We start from the raw sequence: 24,939 nt of genomic DNA, 5'->3' as shown, positions 1-24,939 counted from the left end.
GCCTGCTCAGATGACCGACTTCGATCGCATGATGGTTTTGCTCGGTAGACGACATCCGGAATGACTATCCGAACTCCGTAAAGTTCATCCGACACTCGTATGTAAACGCTAGAACTAGAACACTCTATCCTGCAAGCTATCGAGCACCAGAATACACAAACAATCTTATAGTTTGGCCAGCAACGGCTGCCAGTCGACACGTTCAACCTAGCACAGCGAGCGAGTAAGTTGTACAAAACCAACACGACAACTAACCTCCTGCTGCTCACCATTTCTGGCACTAGCTGCTTCACATTCGTTGCTCCCAGCAGCCGCATCCCTAGTGTGATCTCACGTTGAAGTATGCGCACCGTCTGTATAACACCGGCTTCTGCATACGCCTAGGTTTGGTTGACGTCAGCCTCACTCATAGTAGAACCTCTGGGGTGAAGGGCCTACACTTTGTGCAAAGTGGAAAGCCCGTCCCAGTCCCGCTGCTCTTGCGCCGAGACACAAGGCCTTGAGGACGTCTGATAGCAGAGTACGTCATCCTTTCACAATGGAAAACATGTCTCTGGGAAATAAACTCACCCGTGCCGCGATGTATGCCTCCATCAATGTACACTGCGCAGAGAATATTAGTGAGGTAGCACAAGTATGTGCGACGAACGCTCGCTACCCTCTAGTTTATCGAAGACGGCTGGCCGTTCTCTACGTATCTTGTAAAGCACCTCGAGTGGAGGTAGGGAGCTGCAAGGACATATTGAGTGTCGAGCTCACTAGAGCTGATCAAATACCCACTACTCCATCTGCCGACCTACACCGAGCCCATTGAATGTCTCCGGACAGGCATGAAAGAGCAATCCACTCACCACCATGGTTAGAAAGAAGGATTCCCTCCACTCCGGCCTCGGCAGCCATGATCGCATCCTGGCGGAGTCGTCAGATACTCCTCGAAAAGTACACGTTCCAATGTTCCCCTTACCGCAACACATTGGATACCTGCGTAACACGGATTAACGTTCTACTAATAGCGGATCGCAGACAAATGTTACCTTTCAATACAATCGGCAAATTCGTGTTCTTCCGTATCAGAGGTATAGTCTGCGAAGGACCATAAGCAACCCTTTGAAGAACTTCGAAGAGGGTGATTGACCTCCACCCAAGACATGTCAAGGTCAGCCGTCGTCCGCAATCCGCTCGACGTCCCCAGCAGCTCCAGCTCGCCCTCCACGAGTTTGTTATCCTCATCTTCAGTCCTCTCTTGCATCTCGCCAGATAGCTTGCTTCCACCTTGTATCTCCTGAACGACGCGCTCTTGCTCTTCGAGCTCGAACGGCGCTTTGAGATCTCTCTCACGATTCCCGTTTAGCGGCGCGTCGACCGTCAAGCAAATTGCATTGAAGCCCATCTTATCAACTTCACGGATCACACTCGCTGTGATCGATCTGTCTCTGTCCGGGTAAAGCTGGAAGAAGAGCGGCTGTGAGGGAAGCCGCGCGGCAACAAGCTCCTCGCGGGAGACTGAGGAGTAATGAGACACCATTTGAATGATGCCCGTACGACCTGCTCCGCGGGTAATGTTGAGTTCACCTGCGGTGCAGGTCGAGGTGACAATTGTGAGATGGATGACCCGACATTAGAGGAAGGCGTACCGAGAGGATGTCCTAGCTTAGCTAGTGACGCAGCACTGACGAAGATCGGGAGTGAAGAGTTGAATCCAAGAATCGTCGTACATGTATCAACTCGGGAAATCGGCCTCAGCACACGTGGATGGAAGAAGAAACGAGAGAATGCGCGGCGATTTTCATTGTAGGCTAGCCAAGAACGTAAGCATCGATTATGCGATGAGATAGTCTACAACCTTCTACCCACTAATCTCATCGTCTGAAGCAGACCTGTAGAAAGCCCAGGATTTGTAAGGCAGCACCTGTTCAGCAGCATTCTATGGAAACACAGTTCTATCCATCTTGTTCGGAACAAACTGAACTGCATGGATTCTCACCTCCATATCCTGCAAGCTGAGGATCTGGTTGATTGGAGGCTTCCCCGCACGGGCTCTCTCCACGCGAATCTCATCTTGCGTCTTGCGGCGACTGTCCTGTTCCTCTTTCAATTCCTGAGCTCCTGAGCTATCCAGTGACCCTAAATGCTTCTCGAGTGGAAGGAATTTATTCAACGCGTCCTCTGGATGGATGGGCTCGTATACTGCCGTAGCGTCGCGGCCGGCGTACTTGAGAATGATCTTTTCTCCTCCTGGGTGCTCCTGCATTCGATCAGCCATGGTGAGTCTAGCTAATTTGAAAGTTCGTAGCGAACATACAGGGAGGAAGTCTGTCACGTCATAGACCTTGTTATCGATAATGATCCAGCAAGAACTTATTTGTCCGACGTCAAGAGTGCGTCAGGGCTCACGGAGCAAATGCAGCGTACCTCGCACTGTTATGTTGAGCGACCTCCTGCAAAGAGTATGCCTTCGCCATATGGGTGTACAAGAGATAGCGATGAAACCACACTTCGACTCGAGACTTAATTTGAATGCAGCAACTCGGAGAAACGGAAGAGCTCAGAAGGAGCCGGCACCTTCTCCTCCGCCAGGTGATCAAGCTCGTGTCATCTCACACAACACAGTGCTACCCAGCGTTTCCAAATTCACCGTGAGACGCCGAACAGCGAGCTGGATGGCGGAGACAACGGTCCGAGGACATTCAAGCCCGCGAGTCCAGCCATTTTAGAGGCGGCCTAGGGAAATACGGGAGAATCACACAAGCAACGAAGCGAAGAGCTGTTGATGAAAACAATGCATGCATGCAAGTCATGGCGTCTGCAGCCGGGAGGAACATCGACGACAGCGCTCGCGGCCTCAAACGCGTTGATCAGGGCTACTGCCACCTACTTGGTCACGTGAGCCAGCGTTCGCGTTCGCGTTGTTTGGTTGCTCGTTGGCCGCTTACCCGAACGTGGCTTCGATCCCGCCCCGCATATTCCTCGCTCGCGCTCGCCGTGTTGTCTTGCCCGTCGTCGATTCAAGGAGGCTGAATCCCCAGCACCATGTCTCGACCGTTGGACAGGCAGACTCTGGAGAGCATGAATCGCATCCAGCTCCAGAAACTCTGTAAAGTTCGTCGCCATTGCCTTCCTTGACTGCGTTCGGTCACCGACCGCTAGAAATCGTTATTCAGGACAACAATATCAGAGCGAACCTCAAGACGGAAGCGTTGGTGGAATCGCTTGTTGACAAGCTGCAGCTCCGCACCCATCCGCCACCAGTCTCGAAGCCATCTCGGATCCCTTCTCTTCCCTCGACGACCCGTTCAACGGCGGGCACTAGCTCGAGAACAGCCTCTGGAGGCTCAGTGACTGCCCGGGACGTCGAAGAGGATAGCGGAGGAAGGGGGTCCGGGCAGCGTCCAGCTATTCAAGCTCGCGTCACAGTACCTATCACACCACATACGAGAAGGAGGAGACAACAAGAATACAAAGTGGGCACGGGCCGCGTGAAATTAACAGCTGGTGCGGAGGCTAGAGGTGTCGCGCAATCCGTCAGTTTGCCACCTGCAGCGCGAAGAAGGAGTATCAAAGGCGTCAAGGCCACTGATGTGGGTCCCTTTGAGGAAGAACGTAAGCCACATCTTGAGCCCTTTATTATCTTCTGCTCACCATGTCATCCATTAAGTAGAATTAGCAGGTGAGCAGATTGCCTGCAGCAAAGGGACGTTTACATATTCACAATTCTCAATCGAAATAGCTCCTGTAGCTGGTCCATCAGGCAGCAGTCATGAGCTCCCCAATGGAATTGTCACGGAAACAACACCACAGATGCCTCCTTTGGTGACAGAGGTTCGAATAGACGGGCTGCCAGAACAAATTGTGCGGGGATTGACTTTAATGCACGATTCGAATTCTGACTGCTCACAATAGATGCAACCATTTCAAGAGCAGCTGCAAACGCTACAGACCGAGTTGCAACGGGTATCCACGGAGTCGGCCGACGTACCTGCACTCACTGCCAAATTAGAGCAAATGACACTCGAGGTGCAGGACTTGCGGTCGCAGATGGCAGCTATGAGCAACAAGCACATCAATCTCGAGACTCAAATGCAAATGCTCCGAGACACGATCGGAGTCCTTCTGCCAGAATCCGTGAAACGTGCGGGGAAGGCTCGCGCCGTGTATGTCGGGATCGTGCCATATACTGATCAATGCTGAAACTAATTTTTTTCCATCACGAAAGCAGTCCTATCACAGCGATGGATCATGCATCGCCTGCATCTCCTGCATCTGAATCAGTCATAGCCGAGGCAGATTCTGGTGCTGAATTGCCACTCGCAGAAACCTTGCTGGGGAAACACTTCAGGGATTCAGCGAGCAGTTCTACATCTGGAGGCAGCGACGTTGGCTCCGAGGAAGTGATCAATGACAAGAAAAAGCAGGATAAGGGGCATCAGCTGGTCAAGTCGCCCAAAAGATATCGTCCTGCCAGAAAGCGCGTGAAGGTATCTACTCAAAGAGCAGATCCTCCGCTACTAGAAGTCCCAGTAACGCCACCTAGACGAAATATAGCGCTCGAGAGCAGAGGAGAGAGTTCAACACCGAGGAGAGCTCATGGCGCGCCGACGTTCACCGTATTCAGCGGACCTGAAGAACCTCCAGAAACATACATGGATAACCCTGCTTCGCATGCCGAATTCTTAGACCTACCACCGGCTGCATTCAGTACTCCTATCGCGAGCAGCGGTCGTGGTCCAACCACTACCACAGCCAACGCGAATGAGAACGTCCAACAGAGTGACGCATTTCATTTCGGCTTCACAAACACTGTATTCCGTGCGGTCCCTGCAACGCCGACAGGTCCGTATGGTGTTGGAATGCCTTCCTTCGCATACCCGGAGCCGCCAACGTCGCCAACTCCGGGAGCCAGTACGATGCCGAGTGGAGGGTATATCGAGCGAGCGGGTGGACGTCGGGAGAGGAACGACCTCTTTCATCCATATGGTGCTCCCCGTCGTTCACGACGGAGCGGCAGTCTACCTCCGCCTCGAACGCCGCACGCTGGGAGCTCTGCTGAAGAGACTGCACATGCGCATATGCTCTCATCGCCCATGCAAACCGATCGCGTGCCGGAACGAAGCCAAGACGCGCCCACCATCTCGAGTAACATTATCGGTCAAGGGCTCGGGATGGCTACATTTCCGATGTCGCCGGACGCACCGGCTTTGCCGATGAGACGAACCATGTATGGTACAGAGCTGGACTGCGACACCCGCTTCGGGGATTTCGGCGTCGAGGGTGTCGCTACTGGCTTCTGGACGGGAGCTGCGCCTGGCTTTTGACATTCCAGCCTCGCCACTAGCGCTTCTGTTGCTAGCCAATGTCTTTCCCCCCTTTCACGCAGGTTCCTACAACTCACGCGCTCGTTGCATCACACATCCACGAAAAGCTCTCGCCTATATCACTAGTTAACGTGCTGTCTTCCACATCTCGTCGGATGTGCACCCTGCTTGGTGTACGATATCATCTTAACCCCACTCTTTATCACATTAGTTGTTCCCCTCTGCATCCACGGACTGCATGTTTCTGCCCTCACTACCCGCAATTGGTCATAAGATGTGTTGCAATGGAGAATGAACGGATTTCTCTGCGATTCAACATGCATAGACAAGCGAGTTTGCGGCTTCGCGTTTGGCGAACGCGAGGTCGTCCCATTCTGATGCATTGCACCATGGCACGCTCCATGTATGCGCGTCGCCAACCACAGTACGATAATCCAGCACCACGCTGATGAATAAAGATATGACTAGTTGTACATGATGTAAATTAGGTGAGTAGTCCATACACAGAACGATAAATTAAGGGGAAATCATGGATCATTATTTCGGAGCTGCAGGTGTACACAGACTTGGTGTGATCCCGCACAGATCGGTTGACACGCGTAAGCACCGGTGTCACACTCGTCATTTTTCACTCGATAGACCTGGTGGTGGCCCTAGATGGCAGGGGTGAAAGACATAACCTCCTCATATAGGAGTTCTGTTACAGACGAAGGTTAGAGATCACCACAACGGAATCTTGTCAGGCAGATACCTTTCAGCTCCTGTTTGCTGAGATCCAGGTCTGCTGCAAGAGTGAGCCACCGTAACGGGTCCCAACAGCGATGCACTTACAATCGCACTCGAAGTAATCAGCATCTAGCGAGGACACAGCTGGTTCATCATCTGGGTCATGCTGTGGTTGAACCAGTGTCATCGTGACAGTTAGATGAGCAGCAAGGAGAAAAGCTCTTACGTATGCTGTGAGATACGGATGTTCTAGCGCTTGATCAACGGTTAACCTCTTCTTAGGGTCAAATGTCTATCCCCGATGATTAACGTTCAGCAGGTCCGCGCTCGGGTACAAAGTTGTACTCACCAGCGTCTTCCGGAGGAAATCCAGTGCCTCAGGAGAAGCCTTCGGGAACAGCGCGCTAAACGACTTCCGCTTTTTGATGGGCAGTGCCCGGATGTAATCTCGCGACCGACGCGAGGTGATGCTGTAGAACTCTTCCAGTGTCGGAGTCCCTGTTGATTGTGCGTGTGGGGTCAAGCAATGTGTCTCATCTTTAGCATCGCATCATGACCGACCTATCACGTCAAGGATGAGATCGAGTTGATGCCCGTAGTCACGACCCGGGAAGAGCGGTCGGCCGGTGAGTAGTTCCGCAAGGATGCATCCGACCGCCCAGATGTCGATCGCCTGAACAGATTAGACGACCATCAACTCTTGTGAAACATGCGTGATATCCCATCCGCGATGTGAAACGCACTTTCGTGTACATCTTGAATGACAGCATGATTTCCGGCGCGCGATACCATCGTGTCGCGACATACTCCGTCATCAGGCCAGCCTCCTTTCCATCGGGATGCGTAGACCGCATGCTCCGTGCGAGTCCGAAGTCGCAAACTTTCAGGTCGCAGTTCGCGTTTAGCAAAAGGTTTGCGGGTTTGAGATCGCGATGCACAATGTCCGCGGAGTGCATGGTCTTCAAGGCACGCAGCGTCTGATAGATGAAGTACTGCATCGTACAGAGGAGCCCATCAATTCACGATGCGTCGATGCGATGAGGCACCGGAAGGGACTTGCCTGACAGTGATCATCCGTCAGATGCTGTGTACGGATGACTCTGTGCAAGTCAGTCTGCATGAGCTCTTGAATGACTGCCGAAGAAAAATCGTCAGCATTGCTACACCAATGGTCGTAGAAAATTGCACCTCACAATAAATCTCCTTGAAGCTGTCCAGGGAAGGTGGCTTTATAATGTCCAATATCGAGATGATCTGTCGAGAGGTACGTTATAACGCTGAACCGCGATTTAGAAACTGTAAAAGATGAACAAACATTTTCGTTCACACATGATTCCGAGAAGAACTTAAGCAGCTTGAGCTCCCGGAGAGTTCGTAAACAAAAGAGCGTGTGTTCGAATGGCAGGACCTTCTTGATAGCGACCTCCCTGCCCGACGGTTTGTGCAGCGCAGCCGCGACCGTTCCGTATGCGCCTTCTCCGAGACCGTGCAGGATAACATAGTCTTCACCTAAGAAAATAGGTTTTGTCAGCGTCAGCTCACTTGATAGATCGGTAAGCTATTAGTCAACACTTACCTACGTCGAACTTGGGAAGCGGTTTGGGAGCTCTGCGAGACATCGTGACAGATCGGCTATACCGTCAAGGTAGAGTCTTTGGCTGAAATCCGACGAAAGCTAAGAGTAATATATAGAAAGGAGAAGTATTACAAGAGGGAAGAGCGTAGATGAGGACCCTCCTGCGAAGGCACCGTTTAATAGGTGCGCTCTAGTGCAGCAGTTGGGATCATCCGGTTGCTCGGCGACTTGATGTGTTTCGAGACCATCGATTGCAGCATCTGGAAGCTGAAGAATAGATGCTACTCGTTGAGCCACATGTTCGCTGACACGTTCTAGCACCTTGACCGGACGTCGAACACTGCCCCTCATAGCATTGCCATCAGCGTCGCCATCAAAACACTGCGAGCAGTGATGCGCAAGCCGGATTGCTTCATTTGTGTTTCTCCTTGCGACGTACGCATGATGCTGACATTGTGATGGTTCTGGCGGCATCACCGCCATAGGTATACTGGTAGGGCAGTTTAGGACCCTGAGACAGCAGTACTGTCCGGAATTCCGGCGCTGTAACGACTGATGGCGGGTACAGCCGCTTGACGACCATGGTTCACGTAGGGCCTTCACCCGATCCACGGGTTGTGTAGTCTGAGCCATCAGAATCAATTGTAGGGCATGCGCACCGCCAGCGGACAGGGATGCAAAATCGTCAGAAATTGATTTTGATATCCGTGGCTAAGCTCATGATGGGATGTCCCAATCCACATTCTGCAGCTTATCGGATGGTCAAAACTCCTTTCAATTGAGATGAAACGGCAGCAAGTGCGACTAGGCTAGCGCGTCGCCAAGTATATGATACTACTAGAATTAGTCTCAGATGAGCAGCCGTTGACAGTTTCCCCGTTCGCTTAGTGCAGAGAACACTGCAATATGTGGATTTGCCAATAGAAGATTTTAATGCACGTGTATAATCGAGACAGACGTTGTCTTTCTTGTCACAACATCGCAGGCAGCAAGCTGGGGTACGGGGGTGGCTCGAGCGCTCTGCAACGAATCACTGTACCTGCCGAAACTGGTCACGAATTCAGCTGATTGGCTATATTGATGGACAATCTTGCTTTGACCACTGGCGTAGGCACTCGCAGCCTGGATTCTGAGTCCAACTGGAGCTTTGCTATGAAGATTCGGGTTAATTTGCATTGGGCTGACTGATCAAGTGATCGTTAGGCATGTCATGAAATCCGTACATCGCCGGTACGATTAGCGCGAGCGCAGCTAAGTTCGTATAAGCGCAGCGAGTTCTTTTGAACGAATTCGCAGCTGAACTTTATGCCTCGGACTTTATGCAAGGCCACGGTGTCAAATATCGTTTGTGGACACTGATCTACGCAGACAGATCTACATGACATATAAGCAAATGAGCACTCACGACTATCATAACCGCGGCTGACGAGTCAATTTTCTGGAGCACAAGATTCCATTGAAATCAAGCGTATACTACACATCCAAGCTCACAGCACACTGTGCATCACGGTTCACCACCCATAGACTCACGCGCCTTCTTTTCCTTCTTCAGACGCTTTCTCTCTCTCCGCGCTTCCTCGTCTTCTGCATCCTCGCCCTTCTCCGCTACCTCTTTCTCTTTCGCCTTCTTCTCTTTCTTGAGCCGCTTGCGCTCTGCCCGTGCTACGTCATCTTCGTCTGCATTGTCTTCGACTACCGTGGATACGTCACCAACAGCATCAGGAACCTCTGACTTGCGCTTGCGCTTCTTCTCCTTGTCCTTTATCCTCTCCTTCTCCTTCGATGGGCTGGACTCAGGAGCGGGTACAGGAGCAGCTGGACGCTCTGGAGCGCCGATAGTGATTGTTGATGGGCCCGCAGCAGGTTGCTACGGCGGCGTGAGTTAACGAGATTAAGGAACAGGAGTTGGAACTTACCTCCCGCGAGTAATCAACGTAGTCTCTACTCCACTCCGCAGGTGTGACGCCTTCAATCTTCTCACCGTACTTGCCGAGCTTGCCGTCCTTAACCATCTTCTTCTTCTCCATCGCCTTAGGTCCAAGACCCCAACGGCGAGGATAGGTGTCACGTTCCATGATGCAACGCTTCACCTTCGCGACGACGCCGTGATCGCATGTTGCAAGCTCAACGGTTGACATTTGTGCGATGGCCAACGCAATCGCTTCGCCTGATGACTGATAAGTAACTTCAATCGTGGTCAGGAGTGATATCGCGTCACCTTTGGTAGTCATAAGGACAACCTCCTCGTTGAGCGAGATATCCGCCTCGTAACGCAACAGTCCAGGGATCATCAATTTTGCACCGTAGCATACGGCGTTGATGGCGCTGTCCTTGACAACGATGCGTTTGTAGCCTATCAACAATGACTCCAGCGGTCTAATGACGCGCCGCAGGTACGATTCTGATCCATGCGTCAGCATCAGATCTGAGAGCGGCTCACGAAAACAACGTACCATCTCGTGTATTATCATACAGCCACTGAGCATCAAGCACATCATGCATCGTGACCATGTTGTCGTTTTCGCTCAAGGCACCGCTTCGGACTCTCCGCAACTCTTCCATATGTCCACCTACTCCCAACAGCAATCCCAGATGTACACACAATGTTCGAATGTATGTCCCGGCCTCACATGAGACCCAGAATACGGCGAGGTTGCGCTTCTCGTCGAACTCGAGGAGCTTGGATTCGTAGATCGTGCGTATACGGAGCTGACGCTTGACAGCTGAGATCAATGGCGGCCGTTGGAAGAGAGCACCAGTGAGAGTCTGAATGGCGCGAGGGAGCGCAGTGGAATTTGGAAGACTGGAGTGAAGGCGGAGCACCGCAACATACTCCTTTCCTGCACCTTGTTGCGATTTGACAAGCCTCGTCGCGCGATCAATGCAGACTATTAAGCAGCCAGTGACCTTGGGGTCAAGGGTTCCGCTATGCCCAGTCTTCTCTACTCTTAGAATTCGTCTCAACCAAGCTACCACTTCGTGCGATGAAGGGTTGGAAGGTTTGTCAAGGTTTATGACACCAGACCTGCAAGACCATCGTTCAGCAGTAAATAATCAACCACAAGAGATTCACATACTTGACATAACTCGTGATGTCTCGTTTCAATGGACTGCATCCAGACGGAATCGGTGTAAAGTGCGCAGATCGCACAAGTAGCTTGTCATAGTTCTTCAAGAGAAGGGGCCATTGAGAAGTATCGAGCTGGGGCACAGAGCTCTCCGACTTGATGACATAGTCGCCCTGAAGCTGTGCAGATACGACTTGGTCGCGAGTGAGGACCTTTGCAGCAACCATGGCTGTCCTGGCTGAAGTTTTCAGCGCTCTTCACCCTGCGACTTGGCCACAATTTCGCCCAATATCACACATAGAATCGTGAGAACTATGTCTCCAAATCTGGGGAACTATCGGCTATAACCGATCGTGGGAGCATTTGCACTGTAACTGTACAGTACCTCTGCATGTGACTTACGCTAACAACTAGGTTTGGAATTGTGGCCCTCAATCACATCGTCCTCAAGACTCGACGCCCACTTTACATCTCGCCGTCACGATGGTTCGTCCTTGGTGCAGCTTTGCTGAGTTATCTTCTCAGTAGGCTCACACTGAGGTGCTCTTTTTCCTGTATCCTAGCCTAAGGCTGCCTCCGGAAAAGCTTCTGCCACCAAGCACAAGTTCATAATTGACTACTCTAATCCCGCAAAGGACGGTATCTTTGACGGAGCGGCCTTCGAGAAGTTCTTGCATGACCGTGTCAAGATTGATGGCAAGACAGGCCAGCTCGGTGACAACGTGAAGATCGTCCGCGATGGTATGTAGGTTATATCAATGTAGATTCGTCCGTCGGCTCATATAATTGTAGGTGATGTCAAAATCACTGTGACTTCGAACGTCAAACTCTCCAAGCGGGCTTTGAAGTACTACACGAAGAAGTTCCTTAAGAAGAACTCTCTCCGTGACTGGATTCGGTGGGTATCATTATCGCAAGCCAATAGATATCATGAGCTGACCCGAGCACAGTGTCGTCGCTCCGTCGAAGGATACCTATCAGCTCCGCTTCTACAACATCCAGTACGAAATTTTCCTGTCCTGGCGATTCTTGCATTTACTCAATTTCTCATCTGCAGGAGCGCCGCTGATGATGAAGATGAGGAGTAGAATTGCTGTGTCGCTTTCTTTTCATCTCGTCGATAGTTATGCTCTACGCCCACGATTCTCTCGTGCAATCGATCTCAGGTTCACGATCATCACGCTGCACCCCATCTATGAAGATGACGTGCGAAAAGGGTCAAGCTGTAGTGCGTACAGTCTGCGACGAGACATTTTACAGTTGAGAGGACGACAACCCGCTGGTGTAATTTGAGTACGTTCTAGTATAGCAATACCTACCTATCGATGAACTACCAGTGTTATGTTCTCTCGGTGGTCCTCCGAATCCTTCGGTCTAATCTTGCCCAACACCATCATTGCAAGATTATTCCACAGTGTCTGCGATTCCATCAAAGGTTTCTGACGCATCTGAGTGGAAACTATCATATCAAGCTGGTTACGCAAGAGTTTCAACGCGATGCCAGACTTGGCTGGGACGCGGAACTTGATCTTTCGGTCAATATAAACGGCATCGGAGGCCAGCTGTATGCATCTTCGTTTAAAATTGTTCCACGGTAACTCATGAGCAGCATGCATCACCTTAAATTCCGGCTCCCCACACAGGAGAACCAACGCAACGTCATCCACAGGAGCAGTTTCCCATGCATAAAGCCTCTTCGATTGCCTGCCAGAAAATGAGTTGTAGTCATATGGTATACATTCGACTTACATGAGAGTGAAATAGCAGAGATGGTTGACGCCGAAGCTACTAGGTCTCCTGCCGAAATTCACGGAGGAGGGATGGAATGAGGCGGATTGGTTGTTCGTGACAGTCTTCATCACCTCCTTCAAAGGATCAACGGCGAGTATCTTGGGATACAACCCAGCACACAGGGATGCATGTAAAAGGAACACATTGCCCGTGTTCGCGTCGAACGCTGCAGGTACCGAGACGAAACGTGTTCTGCCACGGCTATAGCGCGCTCTGCATGGCGTGTTTCAACGTCGGAACGCCGTTGTGATGAAGCACAAAACACACCTGCTGAGCTCTTGCGCGAAAGAGTCGCTCACTTGGATGAAGGAGGAGTCAACCAAGTCGCTGACAAGCTAACGTAAGGCGCATTTAGCTCCGGGAGAAGTAGCGAGACTTACCCAAGGAATTGCTGACGCAACTCTTCTATTTGTTGCAGGTTCTGTAAAGCATGTGATATGAGAAGGTGTAAACGCGTGTCATAGATCTTACCTGATAGCTCAAGTAGTTGCGCTTGCAGTACTTCCGACCAATCCCATTCGCGCATGCTTGACGCCAGCTCGCAAAGGCGTTATGGATGGTCATAAAATCGGAGTTCTCTGTCCAACAAATTGAGAGTGAATTCCTCCTAACTTTCCACGCTCGTGACACGCACCGATACGGTAAGATAGCTTAGCACGCTCAGCCTCTTGCTCATAACCTAGAGGAGACATGAAGGGCGACTTGGAGTTCAAAGTAGCGGCAATGGTAAGAGCAGGGTCCAAGCAGCGGAAGAGTGTCGCTATGAGCAGGAACTTTCCGAGGTGGACATCGGTAGGTAATTTGCTCAGAAGCCGTCCCATCGGAGTGATTTCTTCCAATGATGTTAAGGCCCTGACCTGGAGCAGCAAGATCAGCAAATGCTGGTCGAGTCAAAAAAAAAAGAAAATGCAACGTACCTCTACGAGAGCCGACACAGCCCTCTGGATGTTGACAGGTAAAGGTGGATCCAAAGCTTTGCACAGTACGTCTTCGATAGATGTCCCTAGCTTCACTTTCATGATCTTGATGCGCAGTGCAAGTTCACTCAAGCTAAGTCGCAACATCTCTGGGTCAGGATGTGCAGCCATCTTTATGGGAAGCTCAGCATTAATTCCGGTTCAATAGAATGGCGAGCTTGCCTTCGTGTCGTGGCGAATTTTCGTGAACAAATGGAAACATAGCCCAGACTGCACTCTTCCTGCACGGCCCCGTCGTTGCGCTGCGTTACTTTTCGCGACAAATGTCTCGGTGAGCCGACTAATCTGACGCTTCTCGTCGAATCTGTTCGACTTATTAGCACAAATTGATGATCAAATGAGAATGCCTCTGACCTCATCTCTCGTTGTTTACCCGTATCGATGACACACGTAATGTCAGGTATTGTGATACCCGTCTCAGCAATATTAGTGGCTGCAGGGTTGCGTGATAAGTCGTCCACCTGTTCGAATGGAGGCGCAGCTAGGCGTACCGATGACTATCTTACGAATGCCCTGTGGGGGAATGTCGAAGACAGCATTCTGGTTTTCACTAGAAATGGTGGAATGGAGTGGATAGACTGTGAACTGAGTTTCTGAACCGAACGAAGGATGCTCCATGAGCATGTCGTTGAGCCTGCGAATTTCACCTATGCCTGGCATGAAGATCAAGATAGCAGATGAATATGAAGAGTATGCTTGGTCGTTGAAACAGATTTGCTCTAGTAAGCGGATGATGAGTTCATAGGGAATAACGCGCTCATCAAGGAGGTTGATAGTGGCAGCAGTATTGGCAGAATATCGTTTCTCCAGCTTCACATTCTCTTGAGCCCCTTCGTCATCGTCGTCATCGGCCGGTGCGGTATCCTCGGACCACTCAACCTGCACTTTGCCCGCGTGGAACTTGTCCTTGCCTGAATGAAACAGAACATCAGAAAGGAGTCAATGGTATATTCGGAATTAGCACACCACGCCTGGCATATGGGGAACTCTCTGTGATTCTCCACTTTGTAAACTCGATAGCATCCTCCAAGTAACGAACGTCGACAGGGAATGCCCGCCCCGGCACGGAGAGGGTTGGGGTACCTCCAAAGTAATTCGATATCTTCTCTGCTTCCACCGTCGCAGACATCAAAACTACTCTGCAACGAGGTTCAGGATGCCACCCTGCTATAATCGGCAGTGACTCACCTCAGGTCGGGGCGTTCTTGCAACAGAGACTTGAGGACGATGAGTAGAAAGTCGGATTCAATTGTGCGCTCATGAACCTGAATTATCATGGAGGTGAGACATATCGCTGATATAAACATATGTGCACGGACCTCGTCGATGAAAATATGCTGTGCGTGATGTTAGTCATTCGATCATAGGTCGGTGCAAGCACTGACCGTGATCTCGTCAAAGGCCGTTCCCTGACCTCCTTGACCCGTCCCTCCTTCCAGCATCCGCAGCGCAATACCGTTTGTGACATAGGCTAAGCGTGTTCGGCTGGTTAATTTGTTTTCCAGCCTGATCGAATATCCCACGATGGAGCCTGCAGTGCCAACAGTCCCCGCGGACTCACCCAGCTCTCGCGATACTCGTTGAGCAAGTGAGATCGCGGAGATCCGTCGAGGCTCCGTACATAATATCTTGCAGTATTTACCCTTCGCAAGGTGGTCCTCCAATATGAACGCAGGGACCTGGGTGGACTTCCCACTAGAAGTGAGACAACATTTGAACACAAGCTACATGCACTTGAGTGGCCATTGGACTACGTACCACCCTGTTTCGCCACTCAAAACTAGTATATTTGAACTTTGCAGAATGGTATTGATCTCCTCGCGATACTGTGCGATTGGTAGCTTCCCTCGTTGATACTATGAATAATTGTGAAGAGAATTCCGGTACGTTATTCAGTACTAATACGTACCAGCATCTCCTGGTAAGCAGGGCGCGAGCGCCGTGCCTCAAAGTCAGCCTTGACTTGTTCTGGGTCTACATTGCCACGGTATATGGCATTACGAGGTACACCCTTGCCCTTTGAGTTTACCACTGGCTTCACGTTGTTCTCACCAGGCTGTATGAAGTTCAACATGTGGGCTGACCAATGAATAGCAATGGTTGACCTTGGGTTCAAGGTTGAGTTTCGGCTCCAGTATAGACCTCAATTTTGCCCATACAGTGCGATTCGTCGCATTATCCTCTGTACGCCTCCGTTGCTCGAGTTCATCCCATAAGTCACGGTATGGGCCAGGCAATTGTCGGAAAGACGTCGGGCCAGCCTGACCCATTGTCGCACCTATAGCAAAGCCTTCTGATGACGGGAATGCCAATGCATGTAGGGCGACGGTGGAGATGTACTGCTCTGCCTGGAACATATCGCGGGTCGCGATGTCATCCATAGACCACACATCGGTCTTGCCGTTGCTCCAACGGACCTGGACAGATGCCCTCTGCGCACGGCTGGCGCCGGATTTGTTGCTGTAGCTGATTGCGGCATTTTTGTCCACTTTGTGTACTCGTTCCGCCAGCAATATTTGTGGTGTACGGCCGGACCACTGCTTTGGCAAATCCATGTCCCGGATAGTGACTACAACACCCTCTTCCGTAGTGCCCGTAGCAGGCATGTCCAACAAATCAAGCATGCCACAGGAAGAGTCATCATCGGAGTCAGACAGGTCTTTGGTTGCCGCGCGAGTCGATTGGGATGCTTTCTGCCTACTAAGAGGCTCCACTTTGTGGCGTGCCGCAGAAGGCTTTGCGGGTGCGGTGATTTCGCCACGGAGTCTAGCTTGAAGAATGGAAGCATCGGCCCTTGCACGCTCAATGCGATACTGGGCTTCAGCCGCCTCGCCATCGAACAAGTAGTCTTGTTTGACCTCTTCTAAGCGTTGCTGAAGTCCTCGAAGGAAAGATGCATCTCGAAGCTCACCGGGTTGCCTGTGCGTGGTGAGGTCTGCAATCTGCATTTTGAGCCGCACATATTTGGCGTTAGGATCATCATCCGAGTCATCTACAGGTAATTGGGATTCCTGACTCTTTGCAGCGGCAACGTATCCGCTGCCGGCAGGCGACACTGTATCACTACTTATTCCTCCATCTGCCCCCACGGCATCACTGAAAGAGTCACGAAGTGAAGAGATCCCTTCAGGAATGGAACCAGGGGCACGGGCATCAAATCGCTTTGGGGTGGATGTCTCCAGCTGGATAGGATACTGGTCTTGATTTAGCGGTGTCTGCGGGAGGCTCGATGTCTTTGGCGACTTTGATTCGCCAGACTCTTCTGCATCTGAGAAGCAGGGGATGAATGAAGAGTCCATCGCGTGAGATTGCAAGCATTTCACACCATTAAGCGCACCAAGTTCCTCTTCACTACAGTGAATGTGTAGCTGCTTTATGTTAGGTTATAACGGTAGAAAGTCATAGGTAGTGCGACACACCCAGTCAAACGCTTCATCTAAATCGACCCCGCCGATCGCTCTGAGACATTCTTCCACTCGAGATTCTCTGAATCCGATGCGTCGCAGGACTCCGTACGTTACGGCAAGGCGCGGTAACGCCTTCTCTCCAGCTTCTTCGATGGCCTTCCTTGCTAGACACAGCTGAATTAAGCCTTCATGGGAAGGTATATGATGACCTGCCTTCACCTGAAGAGCTCTCACTGGCCGTAGAGAGAATGTTCTCAATGAAGAGAGACGTCAACTCCAGACGGGTAAGTGATTCCGCAAAACGTCGTTCCTGCTCTATGACCTGAAAATTCGTCAATCGTGCTGCAGTCAGAGGACTGTTCAACAAACGCGCCTTCAATGTCCTGACAACGTCCCTCTCCGTCCGATCCTGAAATCTGTCTATCAAGCTCTGTAAGGCTTGTTCCTCATTGGAAACAACATCTGACTGCGCGACGCTTGCGTTATCGGGATTGCTGGAAGGCACGGCAGAAGTACGACCTTCTTCATTTGGGGTTTCCGCGCTGCCCTCGTTTTCTTCTACAACTTGCACCACCTTCTTCGGAACCGACGTGACAGCAAACCCTCTGGCTACAGGTTTCAATTGGGTCTTCTTTTTCTTCGCCATATCAAATGACAATCTGTATACGATGCTGTCTTTCTGTCCTGTCCACTGAGGTCTCTGATTTGACAAGTTCGAGCGAACTCCACCGTTCAGCCTGAGACCGAGTGGCACCAGTAGCGCAAGCTGAATGTCTATGTCTAGCGGGATTCGTGTATTCCGAGGACTATGCAACTGGGCATCGAGCTTTCAGAGCACGTCCACATGAATCATTTTTCGCAGACTGCTCACGAATCTAAATCAGATCTGAGGTCTCTCGCGCTCTCATTGGATGCAGCGGGCGTCTCCTCCCTCCCGCGCCCTGCAGCTGCCTCCATGGGTCTTAAGCTTCATGGATCTTTTCCTGTTCCTTTAACCACCCTGTTGAATAATACCTTTGTGAACAAATACGCGTATGTGATGTGATTAAGTTCGTTCTATTGTAAATCACTGTAAACTGCAGTCAACAACGGGATAATTACAGCAGAATGATATGGGATTCTGTTTGCAATGGCAATGAGACGATCTCTGATAGGAATATAGCTATAACTGCGATGGAAACCTAACGCCATCTTCCACGGGGATTTGATTGTCACTCCAATGCCCCAAGTTCAACAGGGTCAGAAACAGGAATCAAACTGGGCAAAATCCGCACTCCACGTATGTAGGTCGGCCAACGCTAGATTTGTTATTCGATATCTCGATCCTACTAAGTTTTATTCAAGGACTAATTTCGATGTGATTGTGACAAGATGAGCTGTAGTGATTGTGCACCGCATCTCGGATAAACACAGAAAGTACAGTACTTGGTATCAGTGCGAGAGTACATAATTCAAAGCTAATAGGTCCTGATACACGAAGGCAGATCTAGGAAGAAAGTACAATAGCTATAATGAGGAATGAATTATAAAGTACACAGACCGCTGTGACATAAAGTACGATGGATCGCCATGGGCTGCCCAAAATCAAAACAAAATAGCGGAGCATTGACTATGAATCACCGTCGCCGCCGGTTACATTGGCCTTCCTTCTACCTCTTTGACCAGGCTTCCGACCTCGAGTCGTTCCAGCACCGCCTCCGCGTTTGCGCCCGCGGCCACTCGGGGTGGGCACGGGCGTTCCTGCGTCTTCATCGATCGCCTCGATGCTGGCTCCATTCTGAGCTGCCGTAGAATGCCCGAAAAACTCGTCACCTTCTTCGTTCCAGAGATCACGAATCACATTTCCATTGGCTTGCGTCGCATCTGTGGCCGGCCTTTTGCCTTTGCTCTTGGACGCATCGCTGCTGCTATCCAGACCCGCCAGTTGGTCTTCGTTGAGCAACAGTTGGACAATTTCGCTCGGTTTTGTGACGTCGGTGAAGCTCTTATTGCCAACAACAATGTCTTGCACCTGCGGACGTGTTAGAAAAGCATCCTTATGTGGCACGGGAAACACTCACATCTTTCTTGACTCTGGCCAGCTGAACGATGCGCTCGTCGATGGTACCCTTAGTGATGAGGCGATACACGGTCACTTGGCGCGTCTGGCCGAGGCGGTGAGCACGATCCATTGCTTGAGCGTCATTCGAGGGATTCCAATCGTGATCATAGAAGATGACCGTGTCCGCAGCAGTAAGATTGATGCCCAACCCTCCCGCACGAGTACTTAGCAGGAAGATAAAAATGTCTGGCCTTCGCGATGATGAGCCCGAGGGGCATATAGGCACAGAGAAAACTAACGCACCTAGTCTGCCACTCCATAACCATGTCCCGTCGATCCTCCAGCTTAGAGGAGCCGTCGAGACGCAAGTATTTGTATTGGCGATAGATAAGATACTCCTCCATCAGATCCATCATGCGCGTCATCTGGAAGTAGATCAGGACCCGATGATCGCCCGCCTTCAATTCTTGTAGTAGAGAATCAAGGCGAGCCAACTTCGCCGAGTCGTAAATGAGTCTCTTCGCCTCCGGTACCTGCATCGTCGACAACGGTAGCTGATCTGGCGATGAAGCACCAATCAGACCTGAGGCTTGCAGCCCGGGATACTGCTCTTGGTATTGCGAGTAAGCACTCTCAGAGTCCCAGAGGGACGGTGGCAGTCCATAGAGTGCCAAGGACTCCGTCGGAGACTCGAAGAGCTGCACTTCACGTTCGACAAATGTGCGATCAGCACTATACATAGTGATGGGAGGAGCGACAGCAGGTGGTATGAACCACTTGAGGTCCCTTCGAGACAGGCAAGATTCCTTCCACGCTGACATCGAAATTGACGTTAGTTGTGGAAGATCCTCGCCGTCCTGGATAGCGCCAAATGAGACTCGCGAAGGCAACCGATATGGGTTTGACGCGCGAGTCGCGATAAACAATGCATCGCTACATGGGTTGGCTTATCAGAACTCTGCAAAATACTGCAATGCGGCTACTCACGAGTCATACGGCTGGTACTCCTTATGTTTTGCCTCTAAGTGCGCGGACAAAACCTGCCTCTGGATCGTGTTTGCCATATAGAACGCATGAGCTTCGGAGGGCGAGAGATCAATGAACTTCAAGAATGAGAAAGCAGGTCGTTCTATTTTGCAGGTCAGCCCGCATGCATCGCAAACGCCTGGCTAGATCTCACCTTCGTGATACAATGATTGATGAATCCAATCTGTACGCCATATGTTCATAAGATGTGCTAGATGTGCAGTGTCCTTTGAATTTTCCTGTGGCACATCCAATAGACCGCCTTCATAATACAACAGCTTCGGTATGGAGAATTCGATTGGATTGCGAGTAGAGTAAGGGAATTGAATGAAATCGCCTTCGCGATTGAGCGGTCCGGACCGTCCAAATTCAGAGAATGAGTAAGGTGCAACGACGTCTGCACGTTCGAATAGTTCCGGATGGTTGCAGACCTAATTAAGAACGGTTCAGAATAGCCACTCGACTGAACAAGAGATGCATCACGGACCTTGCGGAATTGCATGACGAGATTCATCAGTGACCGCGCAGAATCAGCATCTCCGATGTTTGCTGCTTTCTCCAACAAGTCCGCAACGGAAACATTGGCCAGCAACGCTTTGTACAGGGCGCGTTGTCGAGCGCTCAGGTCTACATAGATGTCCACCTCGATCTAGGAAGAGGATATGATGAGAGGAGCCGTCGAAGCATCACCACATGTTCACATACCTTGTCACTCAATTCGTTTTGGACATGACGCTTGACGCGACGCAACATGAACGGCTTCAGGATCATATGCAATCTACGAAGCTGATGCTCGTTCAGTTTACTACCCTTGTTCTCCGCGGCATTCTCGATATCCTTGGAGAACCATTCGTTGAACTCGTCGTGAGAGTCGAACAGACTAGGCATAATGAAGTGCAGCAAGGCCCACAACTCCTGCATCGAGTTCTGAATAGGAGTACCGGTCAACAGCAAGCGATTCCGACATTGGAAGCCAAGAAGCGTCTTCCACCGAGCACTGGAAGAGTTTTTGATGTTCTGGGCCTCGTCAAGGATCATATATTGCCACTTGACACGTTGGAAATACTGCTGATCCTGAGTCACCTATATTCTAGATCAGCAAATGTAAACGGTTGTCACAATCTCGCCTAACTTACCAGCTGGTAGCTCGTGATCAGCACATGGAATGGAGCGTCTTGGTCATAGCTAATCTCCTTCTTGTTCCAGAACTTCCGCAGGGTAGCTCGATCCTTGACATTTCCCCAGTACGGTAGTGCCTTCAATCGTGGCACGAACCGGGTAATCTCTTGCTGCCAATTATGCAAAGTGGACGCGGGAGACACGACAAGAAACGGCCCCCAGATATCATGCGTCTCGGCAAGATACGCGAGCAGCGAAATGGATTGGACAGTCTGTCAGGAAGAATGAGTTGATCGGGAACTGACGATGACGACATTGTTAGATTGACCAACCTTTCCGAGACCCATCTCATCCGCAAGAATGCCATTGATGCCTTGCTCGTACAGGGTCGCAAGCCAATTCAATCCCTTCAGCTGATACTCCTTGAGCGTAGCCATCAGCATCTTCGGCTGCTTGATTGTAAGTTCTCCCGAGAGAGACGTTGGGTTCTGGAAGTTCAGCTCCTCCGAATCCACTGCAGATCTATCGTCAGCAAATGTTCACCTGTTCAGAAGAATTTTGACCCACAATCAACGAGTGGCGTGCTCGAGGATCCAGAGCCCATGCCCTCGACATCTTCGTCTGCGCGAATATGCGCCTGGCGCTTTGCCAGCTTCAAAGCTTCGTTTGTCTTGCGTTCCAATGCCGCCTGCGTGTCAAACTCTTGCGCCTTCCGCCTCGCAAGCGCAATCGCCGTCTGTGCGTTGTGCCTCGCGTGCCGATGAATGTTGGTTTGGTCCTCTGAAGATGATCAGCTGACACGTACGCCTACACCAGATCATACTCACCGTCGTCAAAGTCAATATCCTGTAGTGTGCTACTATCAACGTCGGCAAGTTCGGCACCAGCAGGAACGTGAGCACGGGTGGTACGGCCCTCAAGCTCAGCAGCTGTAGCGCGGTCAGATCAATATGCCAATATGCACAAGCATGACGGAGCAACACGACGCACTCTTCAGCTTGTTGCCAACGAAGTGACTATAGAGTTCCGTCTGACTGATCAAGAACTCTAATTTCCTGGCCTGCCTTGCAGCCTCACGCTTCTCTTCTTCGACCTTGGCCCGGTCAATCGCTTCCTTCTGCTCGCGCTTGCGGACGTCCCTCTCCTCCTTCTCGTTCTTCTTCCAGAAAACGAGCATCTCGCGCATGAGCCGCTTGCACTTCGCCTGGATGTCCTTGACCGCCTTGTTGTTCTTGGTGAGCGGTTTGCGAGCAGCTCTTGACGCGAGCGTGGCGATGCGCTGCAGCTGCGTGCGTCTTGACATGGATCCTTGTGCAACATATTTGTAGACCTATAACATGCCGTGTAAGGCTAGGATGAAATAACATTTCGTACGATTTCAGACTTGCCTTAGGAATATCCCTCCTGGCAATATTGGTCCAAACCTTCCGCTGAGCATCCTCAAGCGTCTTGACACGCTTGATCATAGCCGCTTCGTCGACCTTCTTAGCGCGTCTTAAAGGAGGAATGCTCTCATCGAGTTCATAAACTGTCGCAGACACCGACGTTAGAGCAGGGGAGGCAGGTCGGGACCCGGCAGGTGTCAAATCGCCAGCAACGGACACGGATGCCGATGGGACCCCCAGAAGCTCCTGTGTATGCGGGGGCAAGGCGTCGTACTTTCTCCTTGGTCCACCTTTCTTGCGTAACTTGGAAGTCGCAGAAATGCTCTCAAGGCTGTCTTCGCGTTGGAGCTGCCTGCCCTTTCCTTTGCCCTTGCCAGAGAGCGACATCTTCTGTGCAGGAGACAGCGCAGACGGCTTGCTGCCACCGGACCGTTCAAGTTCGTCCCCCTCTGCGGCATCGTTAGCGAGCTTGCGCTTTTTGTGCGTAGGCATTGTTTTCGAAATCGGTATGTCAAGCTCGCTTTCTGAATCCGAAATCGGATAGACGGCAGGTCTCTTGCCAGTATCTCTACCCTTACCCTTGTGCCGTGTCGGTCCGTCATCCTCCAGCTCATGACCTGTATCTTCGTCGGCATATCCATGGAGTCGCACATCAGCATGCGATCCATCGTATCCGTCTATCACTTGCACAGATGGAGACATAGGGCGCATAAGGATTCCCTCTTCCGACGCAGGCTGAGGTGGAGGTGGTGGTGGAGGAGGCGGTGGTATCCGCGCTATACGCCGCTTGTACGCATGCGACATATGGTATGCCGTAATCGAATCTCGCTCCTATGGATGATTTTAGGACAACTGTCGCGACATGAATTCAGGTGCACTCACGATGATCCAGCGAGAAAACCAAGCATCAACCTGCTTCTGTCTCTTGTGGTTCTCAATAATATAGTTGCCCAATTCTCCCATCCAGATTTCCTCGCAGTCCTCCAAGTCTGTCGAGGCAAGCCGTGCTTCCTCTTCAGTCTGTTCACGTTGACCATCAACAGATGGATCCGTCTCTCCAGCGTCCGTAGCAGGAGTGTGATTGCGAGGCTGCTGTCGATTGCGTGTAACATGCCGCCGTAAGTGCTTCAATGCAGCGGCGAGAAAACGGCATGAGTGACAGGGCGGGAACAAAGTAATGGTTTACTTACTCGCTTCTGACCCGGTGGTTGGTAATCATCATCGTCATCCGTGAACTTTCGCTTCTTCCTCCCGCTGCTTTCAATATATCCCTCCTTGAACCGGTGTGTCATTGGCTGCGTGCCGTTCGACATCGTGGGAGATGGTGGTGTCTGCTCGTCGTGCTCTGGGTAGTGATTACCTGTTGGTGACAAAGCAGGGTGGCCGTTGTCTGTCCAGTCGCCTGCATGGTACACCACAGGCTGGTAACCATAATCCTGGTGTGCCGGGCGCTGTTCGTATTCATGTGGTGCCTGAGGGTGCGCGTAGTCTGTGGCCTCGGGACGAGGAGACGTGGTTGCGGGAGGAGAAACTGTCATTGACGCCGAATCGACAGGCTGCGTAGACACAAGAGCTGGTGCAGACGGGGCTGATAGCCGGGGAGGAGGTGATGGGTCATCGTTGAGGATATGCTTGAGAGACATTGGCGAGAAGGTGTGAAAAGGACAAAAAGCGAGTATGAGGTCAAGGGGCGAATGCTATCGTAGCACGTCTTGTCTGCAGCCTGGCGCTTGCGCAATGGGTGGACACAGGCAGTGCGACTCTCGAAAAAGCACACGATCGCGGTCAACGGCTATGCGTGCGCGAGCGTGATGCGCGACTGTGGCCGGAGTGGGGGGGTGTAGGGGGAGAGGAAAAGTGATGTCGAGGAAAGAAGGACTCATGCGCCCCGGTGTGTAGGGCCGGGCCTTGAGATCTTAGCCGTAAATTGCCCAGCATGCCTGGTCTCATTGGATTTGGTGTTGCTACAAATATGTCAACTTCCTCTTTAGGCCATCTCATCCTCCTCCGCCTTCCATCTCGATTTGTCACACTCGTGACCCGCTCCCGCGGTGGCTGAAATCCCGCCCTCTCAGTCGGCCTGCTCTCGCGAGCAATCTACGCTCTTTTACAATCGCAGAGTCATATGAGGTACTCGCCATGCACCTCTAGTCCGTGGAGAAGGACTAGATAAGATCAATTCGAGGTGGGAAGAGAGAACAACTTCTCGCTTGAAGAGTCTTGATTCTGCAACTGAAACGTGTTCTGTCTAACTGAATGCATATCGCTTAATCAAGGACGAACAATTATGCGCAGAACAGAGCTGTTGCTCCAATCTTGCCACTTTGAAGCTTACTTTGGGCGGATTTAGTTCACGAATAGACCGGCGCGGTGGGCAATACTCTGAACAGATATCACTGCCCCTGCCATCTATCAGCAAAACAATAACTTTGATCACAGTGTGCGTATTACTTTGACAGTAAATAAGGTCATACAGCGTAGCGGATCTGAGGGAGGAAGCCTTGCAACTCA

General features: G+C 51.2%; 7 protein-coding genes across 7 annotated transcripts; 2 read left to right on the top strand and 5 right to left on the bottom strand.

Moving 5' to 3' along the window:
* Nucleotides 1–11: 11 nt before the first annotated feature.
* On the bottom strand, nucleotides 12–2,802 carry LAESUDRAFT_725587 (uncharacterized protein). The gene is made up of 15 exons (XM_040908848.1): nucleotides 2,413–2,802; nucleotides 2,303–2,357; nucleotides 1,985–2,245; nucleotides 1,855–1,924; nucleotides 1,635–1,796; nucleotides 1,136–1,572; nucleotides 1,035–1,083; nucleotides 965–981; nucleotides 852–909; nucleotides 781–796; nucleotides 659–729; nucleotides 571–603; nucleotides 439–509; nucleotides 270–380; nucleotides 12–207 (listed from the first exon to the last, which is right to left on the bottom strand). The coding sequence occupies exons 1-15, from the start codon at nucleotides 2,460–2,462 to the stop codon at nucleotides 166–168; spliced, it is 1,503 nt and encodes a 500-aa protein (XP_040764568.1). The 5' UTR covers nucleotides 2,463–2,802; the 3' UTR covers nucleotides 12–165.
* A 228-nt stretch (nucleotides 2,803–3,030) lies between these two features.
* On the top strand, nucleotides 3,031–5,312 carry LAESUDRAFT_759005 (uncharacterized protein; the record flags this gene model as incomplete). Its single annotated transcript, XM_040912528.1, has 6 exons — nucleotides 3,031–3,099; nucleotides 3,162–3,600; nucleotides 3,659–3,667; nucleotides 3,728–3,849; nucleotides 3,901–4,151; nucleotides 4,217–5,312. 6 exons carry the CDS (start codon nucleotides 3,031–3,033, stop codon nucleotides 5,310–5,312), a joined length of 1,986 nt encoding a protein of 661 aa, XP_040764567.1.
* Nucleotides 5,313–5,775: 463 nt separating this feature from the next.
* LAESUDRAFT_743174 (mitogen activated protein kinase) lies at nucleotides 5,776–7,903 on the bottom strand. The gene is made up of 11 exons (XM_040911243.1): nucleotides 7,615–7,903; nucleotides 7,354–7,547; nucleotides 7,232–7,292; nucleotides 7,099–7,172; nucleotides 6,782–7,030; nucleotides 6,600–6,711; nucleotides 6,388–6,536; nucleotides 6,265–6,330; nucleotides 6,144–6,204; nucleotides 6,064–6,093; nucleotides 5,776–6,009 (listed from the first exon to the last, which is right to left on the bottom strand). Exons 1-11 carry the CDS (start codon nucleotides 7,655–7,657, stop codon nucleotides 5,966–5,968), a joined length of 1,083 nt encoding a protein of 360 aa, XP_040764566.1. The 5' UTR covers nucleotides 7,658–7,903; the 3' UTR covers nucleotides 5,776–5,965.
* A 1,210-nt stretch (nucleotides 7,904–9,113) lies between these two features.
* LAESUDRAFT_699694 (putative rRNA pseudouridine synthase) lies at nucleotides 9,114–10,967 on the bottom strand. The gene is made up of 5 exons (XM_040906392.1): nucleotides 10,692–10,967; nucleotides 10,068–10,639; nucleotides 9,833–10,015; nucleotides 9,531–9,781; nucleotides 9,114–9,481 (listed from the first exon to the last, which is right to left on the bottom strand). Exons 1-5 carry the CDS (start codon nucleotides 10,907–10,909, stop codon nucleotides 9,119–9,121), a joined length of 1,587 nt encoding a protein of 528 aa, XP_040764565.1. The 5' UTR covers nucleotides 10,910–10,967; the 3' UTR covers nucleotides 9,114–9,118.
* A 131-nt stretch (nucleotides 10,968–11,098) lies between these two features.
* Nucleotides 11,099–12,246, top strand: LAESUDRAFT_725583 (ribosomal protein L22e). The gene is made up of 5 exons (XM_040908847.1): nucleotides 11,099–11,168; nucleotides 11,246–11,423; nucleotides 11,475–11,580; nucleotides 11,633–11,683; nucleotides 11,740–12,246. Exons 1-5 carry the CDS (start codon nucleotides 11,166–11,168, stop codon nucleotides 11,768–11,770), a joined length of 369 nt encoding a protein of 122 aa, XP_040764564.1. The 5' UTR covers nucleotides 11,099–11,165; the 3' UTR covers nucleotides 11,771–12,246.
* Nucleotides 11,632–17,688, bottom strand: LAESUDRAFT_812504 (P-loop containing nucleoside triphosphate hydrolase protein). Its single transcript, XM_040914412.1, has 23 exons — nucleotides 17,231–17,688; nucleotides 17,071–17,179; nucleotides 16,870–17,021; nucleotides 16,776–16,818; nucleotides 15,556–16,718; nucleotides 15,360–15,506; nucleotides 15,209–15,306; nucleotides 14,836–15,145; nucleotides 14,770–14,787; nucleotides 14,639–14,715; nucleotides 14,417–14,589; nucleotides 13,942–14,361; nucleotides 13,805–13,883; nucleotides 13,613–13,754; nucleotides 13,391–13,561; nucleotides 13,108–13,330; nucleotides 12,945–13,051; nucleotides 12,854–12,894; nucleotides 12,741–12,800; nucleotides 12,432–12,686; nucleotides 12,302–12,386; nucleotides 11,740–12,244; nucleotides 11,632–11,683 (listed from the first exon to the last, which is right to left on the bottom strand). The coding sequence occupies exons 1-22, from the start codon at nucleotides 17,501–17,503 to the stop codon at nucleotides 12,002–12,004; spliced, it is 4,389 nt and encodes a 1,462-aa protein (XP_040764563.1). The 5' UTR covers nucleotides 17,504–17,688; the 3' UTR covers nucleotides 11,632–11,683; nucleotides 11,740–12,001.
* A 456-nt stretch (nucleotides 17,689–18,144) lies between these two features.
* LAESUDRAFT_743170 (uncharacterized protein) lies at nucleotides 18,145–24,387 on the bottom strand. The gene is made up of 15 exons (XM_040911242.1): nucleotides 23,619–24,387; nucleotides 23,311–23,553; nucleotides 22,432–23,259; nucleotides 22,034–22,373; nucleotides 21,871–21,972; nucleotides 21,611–21,823; nucleotides 21,376–21,557; nucleotides 21,061–21,315; nucleotides 20,630–21,007; nucleotides 20,412–20,573; nucleotides 20,079–20,355; nucleotides 19,886–20,027; nucleotides 19,202–19,831; nucleotides 18,918–19,149; nucleotides 18,145–18,868 (listed from the first exon to the last, which is right to left on the bottom strand). Exons 1-15 carry the CDS (start codon nucleotides 24,069–24,071, stop codon nucleotides 18,467–18,469), a joined length of 4,839 nt encoding a protein of 1,612 aa, XP_040764562.1. The 5' UTR covers nucleotides 24,072–24,387; the 3' UTR covers nucleotides 18,145–18,466.
* Between the last annotated feature and the right edge of the window lie 552 nt (nucleotides 24,388–24,939).

Source organism: Laetiporus sulphureus (genome assembly GCF_001632365.1).
Source record: "Laetiporus sulphureus 93-53 unplaced genomic scaffold LAESUscaffold_18, whole genome shotgun sequence".
NCBI classification, from domain to species: Eukaryota; Fungi; Basidiomycota; class Agaricomycetes; order Polyporales; family Laetiporaceae; genus Laetiporus; species Laetiporus sulphureus.
The sequence above is the reverse complement of the archived record's forward strand: the minus strand, read 5'-3'. Positions and strand labels throughout refer to the sequence as shown.

Bases quoted from the DNA above. Each gene is read 5' to 3' on its own strand.
- LAESUDRAFT_743174 (XM_040911243.1), bottom strand. From the start codon at position 7,657: ATGTCTCGCAGAGCTCCCAAACCGCTTCCCAAGTTCGACGTAG. The intron at 6,331-6,387 runs GTGAGTACAACT...CATCGGGGATAG, and splicing joins ATTTCCTCCGGAAGACGCTG to ACATTTGACCCTAAGAAGAG. The intron at 6,094-6,143 runs GTAAGTGCATCG...CTCTTGCAGCAG, and splicing joins TGATTACTTCGAGTGCGATT to ACCTGGATCTCAGCAAACAG.
- LAESUDRAFT_812504 (XM_040914412.1), bottom strand. From the start codon at position 17,503: ATGGCGAAGAAAAAGAAGACCCAATTGAAACCTGTAGCCAGAGGGTTT. The intron at 17,022-17,070 runs GCAGGTCATCAT...AGCTGTGTCTAG, and splicing joins TGAGAGCTCTTCAGGTGAAG to CAAGGAAGGCCATCGAAGAA. The intron at 16,719-16,775 runs GTGTGAAATGCT...CCTGCTTCTCAG, and splicing joins GGAACTTGGTGCGCTTAATG to ATGCAGAAGAGTCTGGCGAA.
- LAESUDRAFT_743170 (XM_040911242.1), bottom strand. From the start codon at position 24,071: ATGTCTCTCAAGCATATCCTCAACGATGACCCATCACCTCCTCCCCGG. The intron at 23,260-23,310 runs GTGAGTGCACCT...AATCATCCATAG, and splicing joins GGTTTTCTCGCTGGATCATC to GAGCGAGATTCGATTACGGC. The intron at 22,374-22,431 runs GCAAGTCTGAAA...GGCATGTTATAG, and splicing joins CCAGGAGGGATATTCCTAAG to GTCTACAAATATGTTGCACA.
- LAESUDRAFT_699694 (XM_040906392.1), bottom strand. From the start codon at position 10,909: ATGGTTGCTGCAAAGGTCCTCACTCGCGACCAAGTCGTATCTGCACAG. The intron at 10,016-10,067 runs GTACGTTGTTTT...CGCATGGATCAG, and splicing joins GTATGATAATACACGAGATG to AATCGTACCTGCGGCGCGTC. The intron at 9,482-9,530 runs GTAAGTTCCAAC...ACGCCGCCGTAG, and splicing joins ACGTTGATTACTCGCGGGAG to CAACCTGCTGCGGGCCCATC.
- LAESUDRAFT_725583 (XM_040908847.1), top strand. The intron at 11,424-11,474 runs GTATGTAGGTTA...ATATAATTGTAG, and splicing joins CGTGAAGATCGTCCGCGATG to GTGATGTCAAAATCACTGTG. The intron at 11,581-11,632 runs GTGGGTATCATT...ACCCGAGCACAG, and splicing joins TCTCTCCGTGACTGGATTCG to TGTCGTCGCTCCGTCGAAGG.
- LAESUDRAFT_725587 (XM_040908848.1), bottom strand. From the start codon at position 2,462: ATGGCGAAGGCATACTCTTTGCAGGAGGTCGCTCAACATAACAGTGCG. The intron at 1,573-1,634 runs GTACGCCTTCCT...CCTGCACCGCAG, and splicing joins TAAGCTAGGACATCCTCTCG to GTGAACTCAACATTACCCGC. The intron at 1,084-1,135 runs GTCAATCACCCT...GGTCCTTCGCAG, and splicing joins TTGACATGTCTTGGGTGGAG to ACTATACCTCTGATACGGAA.